Consider the following 14,022-nt stretch of genomic DNA (forward strand, 5'->3'; position numbering starts at 1 on the left):
AAGGCCCATTTAGTTAGCCTGTGGGCTACACTGAGTCTCATAAAGGCATTAAGGCACAGGACAAAGGAGAAAAGTATTAAGGTGTCTGATTTATTTAAATATAAAGCAGGGAAAAAAATGAAACACTAAATATGTTAAAATTGGAATGTGAATTAATAGGACCCCCATTTTTCAGTGTACCTGAGACAAAAAGAGTAAGAATGGAGATATGGAGGGGAAATGTGGAGTCTTTGCAAAGTGTGTTTCTTAGGTTGCTGGTAACAAAGATATTCAGTATGTCAGGTGATTCTTGCTAGCATGGTAAATACCTGTAATAAAAATATCCGTTTTTGATATGGCAAACTACATGGGGCAGTGGCTCTGCGGTACAGCCATAGTTCATGGGTAACATAAATCAGGTAAAAGGGCAAACTTAACAATGAACTGTGTTTGTCCCTGAGGTTTGTGTTGTTTTGTTCTGGGGAAATCTTATGGTTGCTTTGGTCATATTTAAGGGGGAAAGCACACAAATGGAAATAGTAGTAGTACTAGTGGTGATGATGGTAATGATGATGATGTTACTTTCATCCATATAGTCAAAGATATCAATCAGTGAAGTTGGTGATCCTTAGCTAATGTAAGTAGGATGCCCGTTTGTGTGAAGGTAGGATTTGGAGCAGGGAAGCCACTGTCATGTCCTCCAGATATTATGTACAGTACAAGTTCCTGACTATGAGCCATGTTGTTTGGGACTGATTGGAGTTAGAGGAAATTCATTTTGTCTTCCTTTGGTTTTATAACAAAGCAGATGAACATATTTAATATGAACAGCAGAGCAAGGGAGGTACAGCAATAATAGCTCAGAGATTGCTCCGCCCATCCGGCCCCTATGGCCAGGAACAGAGAAGAGCCAAGGCGGCAGGCAAAGATGCCATAGCCTGATTAAGATGGACTGTCCACTTCCCCAACAGAGCTATCTTCCATCAACTGCAAAATAATAGGATGAAAAGGCAAGAATATAAATAAAACTTGTGTGTCAACGGGACTGTTCCACAGAGCCAGCTGTGGTGCAGGAAGTACCCTAAAAAAGTATTGTGTGCACGCTGAGAGGTAGGTCCTAAAGAACCCACAAAAGCAAGTCAAGGAGGGCTGCATTCTGAGTGGTGATGGGATGGTGACAGATTGTTGGGGTGGGGGAATAGCATACACTGAATGGAATCCTGAATGGAAGATGTTTCAGGTCTCACTTGGAACAGGCTGAAAGCAAATTCATTTCCCAAGGGCTTAGCCTTATGTAGCCAAAACACCACCACAACCCCTACAAACAAGGTGGTGTCAACAACCTCAGACCCCAAAGAATGCAGTAATGCAAAAAAAACCAAGAGACAACCCAAGGGATCAATGCTTTAAGGGGGAGGGAAAACAGATTGAAAACAAAAACACACACACTCTGAAATAGCCCCTTAAGTACCCAGTATGCTCACTGGCATGGAATACTGTCTGTTGGGGGGTGGGGGTGGGTTGAAATCCAGTTAGGGGAGGGGAGGGAACTGAATGAAGTAAACTGGAACCTGCTGGTTGACTGGAACCCTTCATAACACACTCTGCTGCACCATTTTGTACAGGCCTACTTGCATTGTTCTATTGCGATGTTATTACTGATATTTTTATTTTACTTGGAAGTAGCCCTGGAAAGAATTTGTATTCCAAAGTGCAGAATGTAAATAATTATAAGAGCTAAACTTTCAAACAGCCTAAACTGTTTGAAAAAAAATGAGTGACACAATCATCATTACTTTGCAACTAGTTTCAGTAATTATTTTTTTAAAAAAATATAAAATATAAAAACCAGACTAAATTACTATATTATCTATTTATCTAATATATAGTATATTTTCATAGAATGTACAGTGAAATAATGGACGGGGAAGATTCTTAAGACCACAGATTACATATTATTCCTAACACTCTTCCCTGTGGCCTTAGCTATAAATAAACCTTTTTTTTCAACTCTATGCCATCCTTCTGACCTCAAGTATATCTTCAACATGACTATCAAGGTGGGTCAATAACTGTATAAAGTGGGCCACATATTTATCAGATGCCATATGCAAAGGACTTTTAAGATTCAGGGGAAAGTATATTGCTTTTTCGTATCAAATATACCACCTGGCCTTTCCATGTTTCCTGAACACTTGGTTCCTACTTCAAGTTTCTCCTGACAGTTCATAAGGACTCAAAGCAAACCATGATGTGAAGCTTTGATTATGAAGCCTACCAGTGGTGCCGAGTCTCTTTGTCTGCTACATTTTATAGAGGCAGCTTCAGTGCATAATTTAATCTCTTCTGGGGACTGTAGCATATCCACAGGAGATTTCCATGGAGCAGTCCTCCTGCCATGAGAACTAAAGTGTGCATACAATCTTTTGATGTGAATTCCCCAACCCTAGCCTTAGAACGACCTGTGGCTTTGATGCTGCCCTAAAATTGTGCTTTCTGAAATAAAACTTTTTTGAGAATCCTTAGGAACAGTAGATAGAAAATTCTAGAAATGTTGTATGAAGTCAGAGCACCTTCTAAAAGCTTCCTTTTTGACCACAGGGTCTCCCTCACAGTGAGAACATGTTTTCCCTTGGCAATTGGAAGCCTTTCTTCCTTCCTTCCTTTTAACTGAGATACTTCTCTTGGGAGTAAGAATGCTGAGAAAATTAGGTAAATCTGTATCTGGACTGTAGTCCTCCATACTAGGCTCACTAAAATGACAGAGTGGAGTGTTGTGAAAAAGCAGCCAAATATAATTGTTATATTTTTACTGCCAGGAGGAGGAAGAGGTCCTTGTAGGATTCTCAGCCTCTGTACCAAATTAACTTGATCTGTCTTGATTACTATGTACTATGGCAGGGGAAAGGCATTTGCTGCACTGCCCAAGGCAACAAATTGTCTCAGGCTAGCCCTGACCACAGTCTACCCTAAACAGGACTCAATCACTCCCATCTTGAGACTAGCTAGACGCCTGGCTTGAATCGACCAAGAAAAATAAGCAGGAAGTTTGAAAATGAGTTGTCAGTAATTTCCAGCATGGGGACAGGCAAAGCAAAAAAGAAAAGCTATGAAAGGTCAATTAAATTAAAAACTAAAATGTTTTGGAATGAAAGAGATAAAAATTATTCAGCCAGTAAAAATTCAGGACTTACAATGCTGCTTGTAGACAATATCTTCAAGAGCAACTTTAAATTTTTAAACAACTTCTCATTCATAAAATGAGAACTCTCAATCATAATTTGTCATCTTTGGTTGCTTGATTTATTTCTGTTTTCTTACTATTTAAATATGAATAAAATTCAGAGAGTGATAAGGAGTAAAAAACACTAAAACAGCATCATTAGTGCTATTTGAAGTTAGGGATAGTTCATTTTTTCTGATTGTTGAGGGGCAGGGAGAGACATTTCTTTCCCTACTATTGTGGTTTGAAGGCTTGAAAGCCATTCTTTATTCATCTTGAAAATGGAGAAAGACATCCAGAACAGAGGGTGAATTAGATAAGCAGCACTAATCTAAAGGTAAATAAGTCAGTTCTCATTTTATGCCACATATATATATATATACGTGCTTCAACTGTAGTTTTTCAGACTACAGCCACTTTAATCCTTGATGTGACCAGCTCCTTCAACAAAGAGCCCTTTTAGTTCTATCACTTTACCCACAGTACTTTCTGTAAAACACTGGATGGGTATAACTCACTCATTTGGAAGAACCCCAGCAAGAGCATCAAACTCTCTTTGCAGGCTCTAGCTGGAATGGTTATGCAAAATCAATATAATGAAGGTAAAAGACCAAAACAGTATCAAGTTCTGAGGAAAAATTGTTTCACACTGAAACCAAGCAAAAATGGTTCCAATGTACTACCAATTAAAATGCATACCATAATTTAGATAAACATAGTTGTTAATGTACTTAAGAGAAAACTGAGAAAGGTTGTTTGTACTGGAATACAGTACTGAAACTTTTCATATTCAGGTACCTACTCTCCTTTTAACCCACTCTGTTAAAGTCTCCTTAACCTTTTCAAGGTTTCTGCCAGTGAAGCTTTAAAGATACTACACAGTTATGTGTATGTTAAGGTTACTCCCCTCACTGAATATTTTGTCTGTTAATAATTCCTTATCCAAACCTCCTTTGGCTCATCAGTTTCTCTCTCATACATGCATCTCTTTCTCTCTCTTTCACATGCATGCACAGCTCTGATATTAGAAGTCCACCACAGTAAAAGCCAGGGCTGGGCACATCCTAAAATGCTGTTCCCTTTTGGGATACCAGCAAGACAAAGGAGCTCCAATTCTCACTTTTTAATAATTACAGTACACCATTCAAAACCCAGTGTGCTGCTTTAAAAAATAAACCACACTTAAAGACATGAAGTATCATTTCGATAAATCATTTTAACAAGCTTAAGAAAGGTTTGATAGCCATCATGGAATAGGAAGGGGGACAGAATAATGATGTAAAAGGGGATCGAGAACTAACTTGCACCTTCCCCCCAACCAGCCCAATTTTATTTTCATACTTTACAAAACAAAATGGATACAGTCATGCTGATAAAAATAGTTTCATGGCGATGGAAAAGCAAACACTATTCTCTCTTTAAAAGGGCCTTATTCAAACCATAATAGAAAGGTCTGTGCTGTAAGCAGTCCAATACTTTTGCACTGTAACCATAAGGCTTACTTTGCTTAAAGGCTGATTTGATCTGTAGTTATGTACCACTGGATTTAACAAACATCATTTTATAGTTGCTTTTTGAATTTTTCTTAGCTTGAGGATCTTCAGCATCGCTGTGCTTTTCAGTAGATTCTGCAGCCTCTTCTGCAGCCTCTTCTTGCTCAGACTCAGAATCACTTTCTGAGTCCTCTGAGCTTTCTGGCTCCAGAGAGTCTCTTGTATCCTCTGGATCTCCCTTGTCTTCTTCAAACTAAAAGAAAAATTCAGATTACAGAAAATGCAAAAACTTCCCGTCCCTTTAAAAAAAAGTCATACTGAAAAATGGATGTTTCAACATAACGAACAAAGCCCACGTACAAAACCCATGTAAAATCATCTTAATGAGCAGGCAACCCCAAACTTTGGCCCTCCAAATGTTTTGGACTACATTTCCCATCTTCCCTGACCACTGGTCCTGTTAGCTAGGGATCATGGGAGTTGTAGGCCAAAACATCTGGAGGGCCCCAGTTTGGGGATGGATGTTAATGAGTTTTGCATCTTGGTTGAGTCCTGGAAGACCTTACAGGCCTTTCCCACCTGGCTTGGGAGGTGCGGGCCCCAATTTGACTCCAGCTACAGAAGCTGAAGCTGCTGAACAGCATTTCTTTTCATATTGTAAGCCACCTTGAGCAGGGTTCAAACTATGGAAAGGCAGCATACAAATAAAATGATGAATCTATCATTAAAGAAACAAAGCAGCCATGTTGAGGCCCCTTCATATAGCAAAAATTTGAAGTATGCTACAGAGCAGTATACACGCACTCAGAATTCCATGTAAGCAGGTACAGAGTTACAGCCTCATTTCACCAGAGATAAGCCCCTAGCCATGCAAAATCAGCAGGCATTTGCTCTAAGCTAGGGATGGCCAACTTCTGCATTTTGGAAGCCATCAGACTTAACACAGAATGTTTTGCTCCACAACCTAACTAAATAGTGATCAATCAAGCTTCACGATAAAGTTATGGAATAGGCAAGAGCGCCAGAGCAAATGGGAAAATATGCATTTCGGCATGGCAAAGGCATTACAAACAAAACCCAAAGGAAGTGTGGCAAAATGTTGAAAACCATTTCCCTCCAGTCTCGCGAGTAAAACTTTGGGCAAAACCTTTTACCACAGGAAGGTAAGAATTTGGCACAGCTCCAAAAGTCAAATAACATACTTTTGTGGGCTTGATTTGAGTTAGCCATCCCTGCTCTAAGCTGTATCTTCTTATGAATTCAAGGCAGAAGCAAGGGAATGCTGTGGTGATGCTAAATTATAATGCCTTGTGGTAAATGTGGGAAAACCTCCAGCCCTCTGGACCTCCAGGAGCTCCTAAAATTCCAGTTGGCAAAGTTTACAGACTGCAGCAGCTGACTACACTGGTCCATTGGCAAAAATACAGCAGTTGTAAAGTGTGGCCTGAGTTCAGCAGACAGTGGTCTAAGGAATTGATAGGCTTGTGTATGTGCCATGCAGCAGTTTGGCATACTTAAGCAGCATCCACTGTACAAAATTGTGCTTCTGTTGTGTCGTCTGTAGGAACTGTTTGGCTTCTAGAGAAACACAACTTCTTGAGTTACTATTTCAAGTTAAACATGATTACCTCACTGAAGCCGAGTCCACAATGCCGCCGGTTCCTTCCTGACATGGTGCTATCCATGCTTTGCTGGAACTGAGTTTCTAGCTCATCATTCATTTTCTTGTCTTCTTCCCCTATATGTTCATACACGTTGGTTACCATCCAGTCAAACTAACAAACAAACATCTAATTACAATACAAAAGCAGGAGCATAAGGCCTTTTAGACTCAGAATACTTCGTGTCAATCACCATGCCTTGCTAGCGCCTCATTATAGACATGTGCTAAAACAAAGGGACAGAACAGCTTCAAAAGCCTTGAAAGCAATTGTCCCAGGGAAAACTTTGCTCCCACCAATGGCAGAAGATGCATAATCCAGATTGAAAATTACTAATGAAATCTCAAGTGAGCCAAAACAGCACAGCTAATTAATTTAATCCATGAAGCTTATTTGATGGCAAGACAAAAACATTATCCAGAAGCAGAAGCTTCAGACATCTGTTGGTAAAGCATGATTTGTCCATGGCATGCCTGTGTCCAGTAAGTAAGAGACAATGTATGCCTTAGGTCAATGGGTTACACATTGTGGGGTGCTCCTGCTCTCATTCAGCTTGCCACTGAGCCAGTGTTGTTTTAGTGGCCCGAGAGATGGTTTTGAGTTCAAATCCTTGCTTTATGAAGCTTACTGGGTAGCCTTGATAAAAAAATTCCTTCAGTAGCACCTTAAAGACCAACTAAGTTTATATTTTGGTATGAGCTTTCGTGTGCATGCACACTTCAGATACACTAGAAACAGAAGTGTCTATCTGAAGAAGTGTATCTGAAGAAGTGTCTATCTGAAGAGTGTATCTGAAGAAGTGTGCATGCACACAAAAGCTCATACCAAAATATAAACTTAGTTGGTCTTTAAGGTGCTACTGAAGGAATTTTTTTATTTTGCTTCGACTCAGACCAACACGGCTACCTACCTGTAACTGGGTAGCCTTGAGAAAGCTGCTATTCAGCCAAAAAAGGGACCTCCTGAAAAACAGTCACACTTCATTAAAAGATACATAAACTTACTTCCACTTAAGTTAGACTGACCTGTTCTAAAATGAGAAGTTGATCTGTGGTCTCCAATAACAAGGCGGCCAGTATGCTCTTTCTAAAAGAAAATAAAAGCTATTATTTGAGAACAGTTGCTCTCTCTTGAAGCAAATCACAACAATGAGTTCTGAAGCACTTTGTAAGTTTTCGTGCTCAATGGGTCACGTTGCCATAGACATTATTTGTAAGTATCATAAAAATATTGTGCCAGCTTTCAGAGAGTTACATTCTGTTAATGCCCAGCATTAACTTTGTCATATTTTAAAAATCAGCTTTTTGTTTGTTTAATATCAGTGTTCTAGCATGCATATTTCATATGTCCGAACCAATAAAATGAAACAACCAGATGCTGTAAGTAATTATGGGGAAAATCAAGAATAAAAGCAAAAATAAAAATAATCACAGATTCAAATACAGTGGTACCTCAGTTTACAAAAACAATTGGTTCTGGAAGTCTGTACTTAACCTGAAGCGTACTTAACCCGAAGCGAACTTTCCCATTGAAAGTAATGGAAAGTGGATTAATCTGTTCCAGACGGGTCCGCGGAGTACTCAACCTGAAGCATACTTAACCCGAGGTATGAGTGTAATTGATTCCGGAAGTCCGTACTTAACCTGAAGCATACTTAACCTGAAGCAAACTTTCCCATTGAAAGTAATGGAAAGTGGATTAATCCATTCCAGACAGGTCCGCGGAGTACTTAAACTGAAAGTACTCAAACCAAGGTGTACTTAAACCGAGGTTTGACTGTATGGAACTCCAACAAAGAACCAATTTCATAGTATATAAGAAGTACAAGTATCATAAGACACATTTTTCTTCTTGATGACACTAGCTTCCATTCTGTCTTCTATGAAGCACTTGGACGTTTGCTGTGAAACTGCTGCATCAGCATACGTCTACAAAGCCCATTTACCTAATAACATAATGAGCTCTGCTGGATGAGACTAGACCCATCTAGCAGGACCACAAGCAGGACCAGAGTGAAACAGCACTCTCCCCATATTGTCTCAAGCATCTTACTTGAAAAACTATTAAGCTGTAACCTTGACTGGCTGCTGCATTAAGATTTATTCTGTTCATCCTTCAGAGTATCAGTTAACAATCATACTAGCAAAATATTTGTTCCCCTATGTTCACTGAAACATAGTAACTTGCTTGTTTAAACAGTAATAAAATGCAACAGCATTATTCCCAATACATGAGAGTGCCACAGCTCAACTATTTTTTTCCTTTTAGAGAGCAGCCATAGATAAGGCATGCCTTACAGCAGGGGTCAGCAATTTTTTTTCAGCAGGGGGCCGGTCCACTGTCCCTCAGACCTTGTGGGGGGCCGGACTATATTTTGGGGGGAAAATGAACAAATTCCTATGCCCCACAAATAACCCAGAGATGCATTTTAAATAAAAGGACACATTCTACTCATGTAAAAACATGCTGATTCCCAGACCGACCGGGGGCCGCATTGAGAAGGCAATTGGGCCGCATCCGACCCCTGGGCCTTAGTTTGGGTACCCTGCCTTACAATAACATCAAGATGAATGGATTGCCACCCCGTGCATGCTTATCAAAATTAGTGAAGTAAACCAAGCATGATCAGTGAAAGAATAAGTTTAGAAGGTTCTTCTATACAAGTTTCCTCTGTGGTTCAATGAACTGTTTAGATGGAAGAAAAAGCCTCACCTTTGCAGCACCCATAAGTCTCAAGAACTTTTGCTTTCTTTCTTCATTACCCAGGTCTGCTGCCTCCCAGCTGCTAGATCCAAGCTGCAAGACAGAAGGTGGCCTGTGGTCACGTTAAAAAGAAAGATAAGTCGATTGCATGCATACATTTTCAATTACTTTATCATATATTCTGAACATAATGTACAGCTTTTGTTTTAAGGGTACAGCCATGATCATTCAAATTCAGAGTCACACTGTTAATCGGGATCGTTAAACCCCAATCAGCAAAGCTACTACCCACACGGCAACAGCTTCTTGAAGGCACCTATTAATGGCTAGTAGCAAACTATAGCCCTAGAACAGGGGTCCCCAAACTACGGCCCGGGGGCCGGATGCGGCCCAATTGGCCTCCCAATCCGGCCCGCGACGACCCCCGCCGCTCGTCGCCGCCCGCTCTTACGGCGCGCAGCGCGGCGGCGCTCTTCCAGGTCGAAAAAAGCGCCAAAAATCCTTTGTGCGCATGCGTATGGGCCTCTCCCGACCCAAAAGAGGTCATTTCTGGTGCACTTCCGGGTCGGGGGAGGCCCATACGCATGCGCACAAATGATTTCCGGCGCTTTTTCCGACCTGGAAGCGCGCCGACCTGGAAGCGCGCCGCCGTGCCACTCCCCCGCCCTCCGCGCGATCGGCGTGGTGGGAACCGGCCCAAAGCCCGGTAAGTCTGGGGACCCCTGCCCTAGAAGCAGGTTGTGGAGGCTGTGGAAATGGCCAGCTCCTTTCAAGGGAAGTGGAAAATTTATAGCTGCGTTTAAACAAGATCAGGAAGACTTCTTTAAAAAGGAGGAGGCTAAAAATGCAAAGCTTATTTAACCACCTGTAAAGTAAGCATGATTTCTGGGAAAGCCCAGTTAAGTAGTAGCTGGCACCATATGAAAATACATGTTGACAATCTGAAAAGTCGGGTGAATTAATCATTGCAGTTTACTGGTTACTGGGATTATCAGGGATCAATAACACAATTTCAATTAACTGAAAGAATATGCCTATTCCCCACCTTGTCACTGTATGGATGTGATCAGCTCCTTCAAAACCTACCATATGAGGCTGCAGCACTTATAGCACAGTCAAACACACTAGCAAATGGAAGCAAGCCATCACCCTCTCTACCAAAATTCTCTTTTGAGAAAAGTGAACCATAGGATTAATAGCTGCTTCAGACATCATAGAATTTATCAAAAGTTGCCCACAATGTACAAGTGCTGCTGCATTATTATTATTATTATTTTGAAGTATGTCGACCATAGACAGGGGAACTTTCCGTTTACACAGGTTTATGTTATATAGGTAATGTTATATAGCATATGTGAGCATACAATGTTGTATTTTGTTCTCCCCATAGAACCTTGCTAACTCAATCAGGGACATTCAAATTTGTTTCACAGATGATTTAGTTGGGTTTCATTTCACCACCACACCTCGGCCATGCTTATGTGGGTGGAAGGTTAGCATTCCAATCATTCCTACATTTCCTACCTAACATCACTCTTAGTGCTCGGGTACACATTTTACTTTATTTTGGTTGCTCTACCCACTTCTGAGCAGTAGCTGGAACAGGATCCACAACTGATGTACACACAGAGAATAAACCAAGGGCCCTTAGGGTCACTTTGATTTTACAGGTGCCCTTTAAAAAGTACTGTTGGCACACCTGTGTGTGCTATAAAGTTATCCAGCTGTTTCCCCTAGAACACTTGACATTAAATATCTAGTTAAATATTCGCACGTGAATAACACACACACACAGGCCCAATACACGCCTCATTCCCCCCCACCTCCTCCAGACGAGGCTGCCACACGTGTTACAGCTTTTCTGCATGCCAAACCAGGGCCTAAACGTCTATGAAAGCGTCTTTTTCCTAGGGGTTGCTTAGGACATGCCTTTTCCCAAAAAACTAAGGCGGGGGACCACAATATGCACAAGCCCAACATGGAGAAAGGGGGGACGGGGCTTGCGGGAACAAGGGCCACGGAGCAGGTCAGTCACAATGTCCCTTCTTTCCCAGCCTGCCAAGCCGCGAGGAGAACTTCCCCGCACTTGGGGCACAGGAGACGTCGCCGCGTGGCAAAATGCGCGGCGAAAGGGGCCACACCTGGACGAAATGATCCTGACCTCCTGTCCTCCCTCCCCGGCCCACTTTGCAACTCTCCTCGGGGTAAGAAGAGAGCGGGGAGTTCAAGAGCAAGGGCCCCGCAGATGAGCGGCAGGACAGGAAGGAGCCCCTTTCCCCTCCCCCCGGCTCCTCCCCTCCCCCCCGCTTCCCAACCCCGCTCCCTCCCCCAGCCGCCCTTATTCACATCGGGGGAGGCCGCTCGCTTCACTCCGTGGCCGCGCTCAGGCTGGGACTCCCTGGCGGCGCTCATCTTGCAGCCGCCCGGATCAGCAGCCCGCCCCGAGGGCCACTTCCCGGCCCTGCTCGCTCGCAGCCTGAGCTTGGGCGGTCCCGTTCGCTGCTTCCTATTCCTCGCCTCCGCCTCCTCGGGGGGGCTTCCCACGGCGCAAGCGCGCGAGAAAGAGAAAGAATTCCCGCTTAGGTCAGGCGCCGGATCTTTCTTTCCCTCCCCCCCTCTCTCTCCCCCCCCCTTCCCTCTCAACGTTTCCCTTCTTGGGAGTTGTAGTTTTTATCCTGCTAACCACTTGCTGCTATGCTATGGGAACTCTCGGTAAGCGGGGAACTCCAAATCCCACAAGCCTCTGCGACATAGCTGCGCGCTTTCCCCGTCTCTCGCTCGCTCCTCCCCTCGCTGGTGATTGGCTGTCGGCGAGATGGGCGGGGAAAGGAAACAATTTGATCGGTGGTTGGTCGCGTCTGTAGATTCTGTGTTTCCCCTCTCCTTCACGCTTTCTCCGGTGCTGAGGATGTTTCCTTCTGCATTTTGCTCTCTTTCTCTCTCCCTCCCCTCCCCACCAAAAAGAGGGTAGTTTACTGAGCACAGATTCAATAGATAACATTCTCCGCTGGCACAAATTTTATGGGTTAGGCTATGATTCCCTGCTGAGAAAATGTAAGGCTGCAATCCTGTGCACATTACCTTTGTTAGTAAGCGCCATTGAACACAGTGGGGGTTACTTTTGAGTAAACATGCAGAGGCTTCCACGGAACATTATCTCAAAATCAGTCCTTGATGTGGCAGTAAATCCCGTTAATTTCCGTGGCATATTTTGAAACGGCTTGGCTATCGGCTTGATTTTTGTGTGGCCCAGCCTTACCAGTTTTGTGCAAAAGTAATAAGGACTGCCTGTTGCTGAAATAATAGTTTTAAAAGGTTCTGGGGTGAGCCCAGGACCAGAATTCAGCATCTTCCAGGAGGTGCGGCCTGGGACGTGGGAAGGACTTGCTTCTTATTTAAAGTTTTAATACTGTACAGTATTCCACCTTTTCCAACAAGTTTAAGGTGACTAATAAAATTAGGGGAGGGTACAAATACAGTGAAAATAACAAGAAAAATTACAAATATAGTAACATTCTAAAAAAAGGAAAAGAACTAGCGGATAAAACAAAAGCAGCAAGTAAAATCAAACAGGCTACAATTAAGCCACTAAAAAGAGGCAGAAATTTACTTTGTAAACTCTTATCTTTCTCAGAGCTGTCTTTGAAAAAGAAATCAAGTAGTCAGACTTAATATTTTCCTGCTTGGCAGGGGGTTGGACTGGATGGCCCTTGTGGTCTCTTCCAACTCTATGATTCTATGAATATAACTTTTAGTTATGATTGGTATGGAACCCGTAGCCCTCCAGATGTGGTTGAACTCCCAACTCCCATCAGCCCCAGCCAACATGCCCAAAGGTCAGAGATGATGGGAGGTGTAGTCCAGCAACATGGAGGGCCACAGGTTTATCACACTGTCCCATCTTAGTGAACACTGAAGGAAGAAGAAAGTTCATATACATTGTTGGAGCAGATAAAAAGTCTCCATTTTTCCCGCTGTAGCTCAGTCAGTAATGGCATACCATCAGCGTAGCTTACGGAATTGTAGTTATTACCAAGCAATCATGTCAATTCTGTAAATCGCAGTAGGAAAGCATTTTAACTCAAAATGTAACAGAATGTGGATTGTTACATTTTAGATTTATTTTCAAGCCTGAGTACCTCTAGAGTGATGGCACTCTATAGCCTTGAGCTTAAACAAATATTGTGCATATGCTGTGACACTTGGTTCTGGCTTATAATTTCTGAGCATTTGTTTGTGTATGTCAGACTCTGCCCATATATGAGTTGACCTCACAGCAAAACTGGGGTCCAAATCCATAATAAGTTGGGGGAAATGGAGTTGCTCTGCAAGTCCATTGTGGGGCAGATTATTTTATTAATTTTTTTGTGCCACAACTTTGTGCCACAACACTTGTCCCATACCTGATGAATAAAATAATACCTGAGTGTCCATTCCTGCGCATGTGTGATGAATATGTAAATTTTGGAAGAGACATGTGTTCTCTAAAAATACCAGTATGTACATGGCCTGCCCTACCATGAAAGTGTGGCCGCTGCCTCAGGTGACAGGTGCTGACCATGGGAAGCAGCAAAAAGAGAATAGACGTTTGTGGGAATTCAGGTGTGGTAGAACATTCCATTGCCACCGTTTAAAATTCAGCTGCCAGTATGGTTACTTTCCATAGAGTACTTGGAATTAGGGAGTGGTCACATCTTGTCCTACACCTCAGGCAACAAAATGTCTTGGGGACCATGCAGTAGGCCTGCACCAAGGAGCTGTGATTGGTCTCAGTTCCTTACTCTTTGTCAACTGTGCTTTGCATCTTCCTATCACTCTCAATGGTGATGCCAAAGATGCCAATTCATGCAGGAAAGAACACTAGTGTGTAAATGCTGGTGTAAAGTGTGAATTGGCCTTGCCTAAGGACAAGACTAGACATGATGTGGGAGATTCCTGAACAAGATCTTCTGTGGGATCCTGT

General features: G+C 42.6%; 1 protein-coding gene across 2 annotated transcripts; it reads right to left on the reverse strand.

Moving 5' to 3' along the window:
- Window positions 1-4,310: 4,310 nt before the first annotated feature.
- On the reverse strand, window positions 4,311-11,537 carry C1H11orf58 (chromosome 1 C11orf58 homolog). 2 transcript variants are annotated; one of them, XM_035120109.3, is made up of 5 exons: window positions 11,406-11,537; window positions 9,069-9,152; window positions 7,382-7,442; window positions 6,324-6,433; window positions 4,311-4,948 (listed from the first exon to the last, which is right to left on the reverse strand). In XM_035120109.3, the coding sequence occupies exons 1-5, from the start codon at window positions 11,469-11,471 to the stop codon at window positions 4,733-4,735; spliced, it is 537 nt and encodes a 178-aa protein (XP_034976000.1). In that variant the 5' UTR covers window positions 11,472-11,537; the 3' UTR covers window positions 4,311-4,732. The 2 variants fall into 2 exon arrangements, with proteins under 2 accessions (XP_034976000.1, XP_034976009.1); XM_035120118.3 differs by having other exon boundaries at window positions 9,069-9,171.
- Window positions 11,538-14,022: the final 2,485 nt, after the last annotated feature.

Source organism: Zootoca vivipara, chromosome 1, assembly GCF_965207765.1.
Source record: "Zootoca vivipara chromosome 1, rZooViv2.hap1.1, whole genome shotgun sequence".
In the NCBI taxonomy this organism is placed as follows: Eukaryota; Metazoa; Chordata; class Lepidosauria; order Squamata; family Lacertidae; genus Zootoca; species Zootoca vivipara.

Coding starts and splice junctions, on each gene's coding strand:
- C1H11orf58 (XM_035120109.3), bottom strand. CDS start 11,471: ATGAGCGCCGCCAGGGAGTCCCAGCCTGAGCGCGGCCACGGAGTGAAG. Junction 7,443..9,068: donor GACTTATGGGTGCTGCAAAG/GTGAGGCTTTTT, acceptor ATTTTCTTTTAG/AAAGAGCATACTGGCCGCCT. Junction 4,949..6,323: donor GTGGACTCGGCTTCAGTGAG/GTAATCATGTTT, acceptor TTTTTCTTTTAG/TTTGAAGAAGACAAGGGAGA.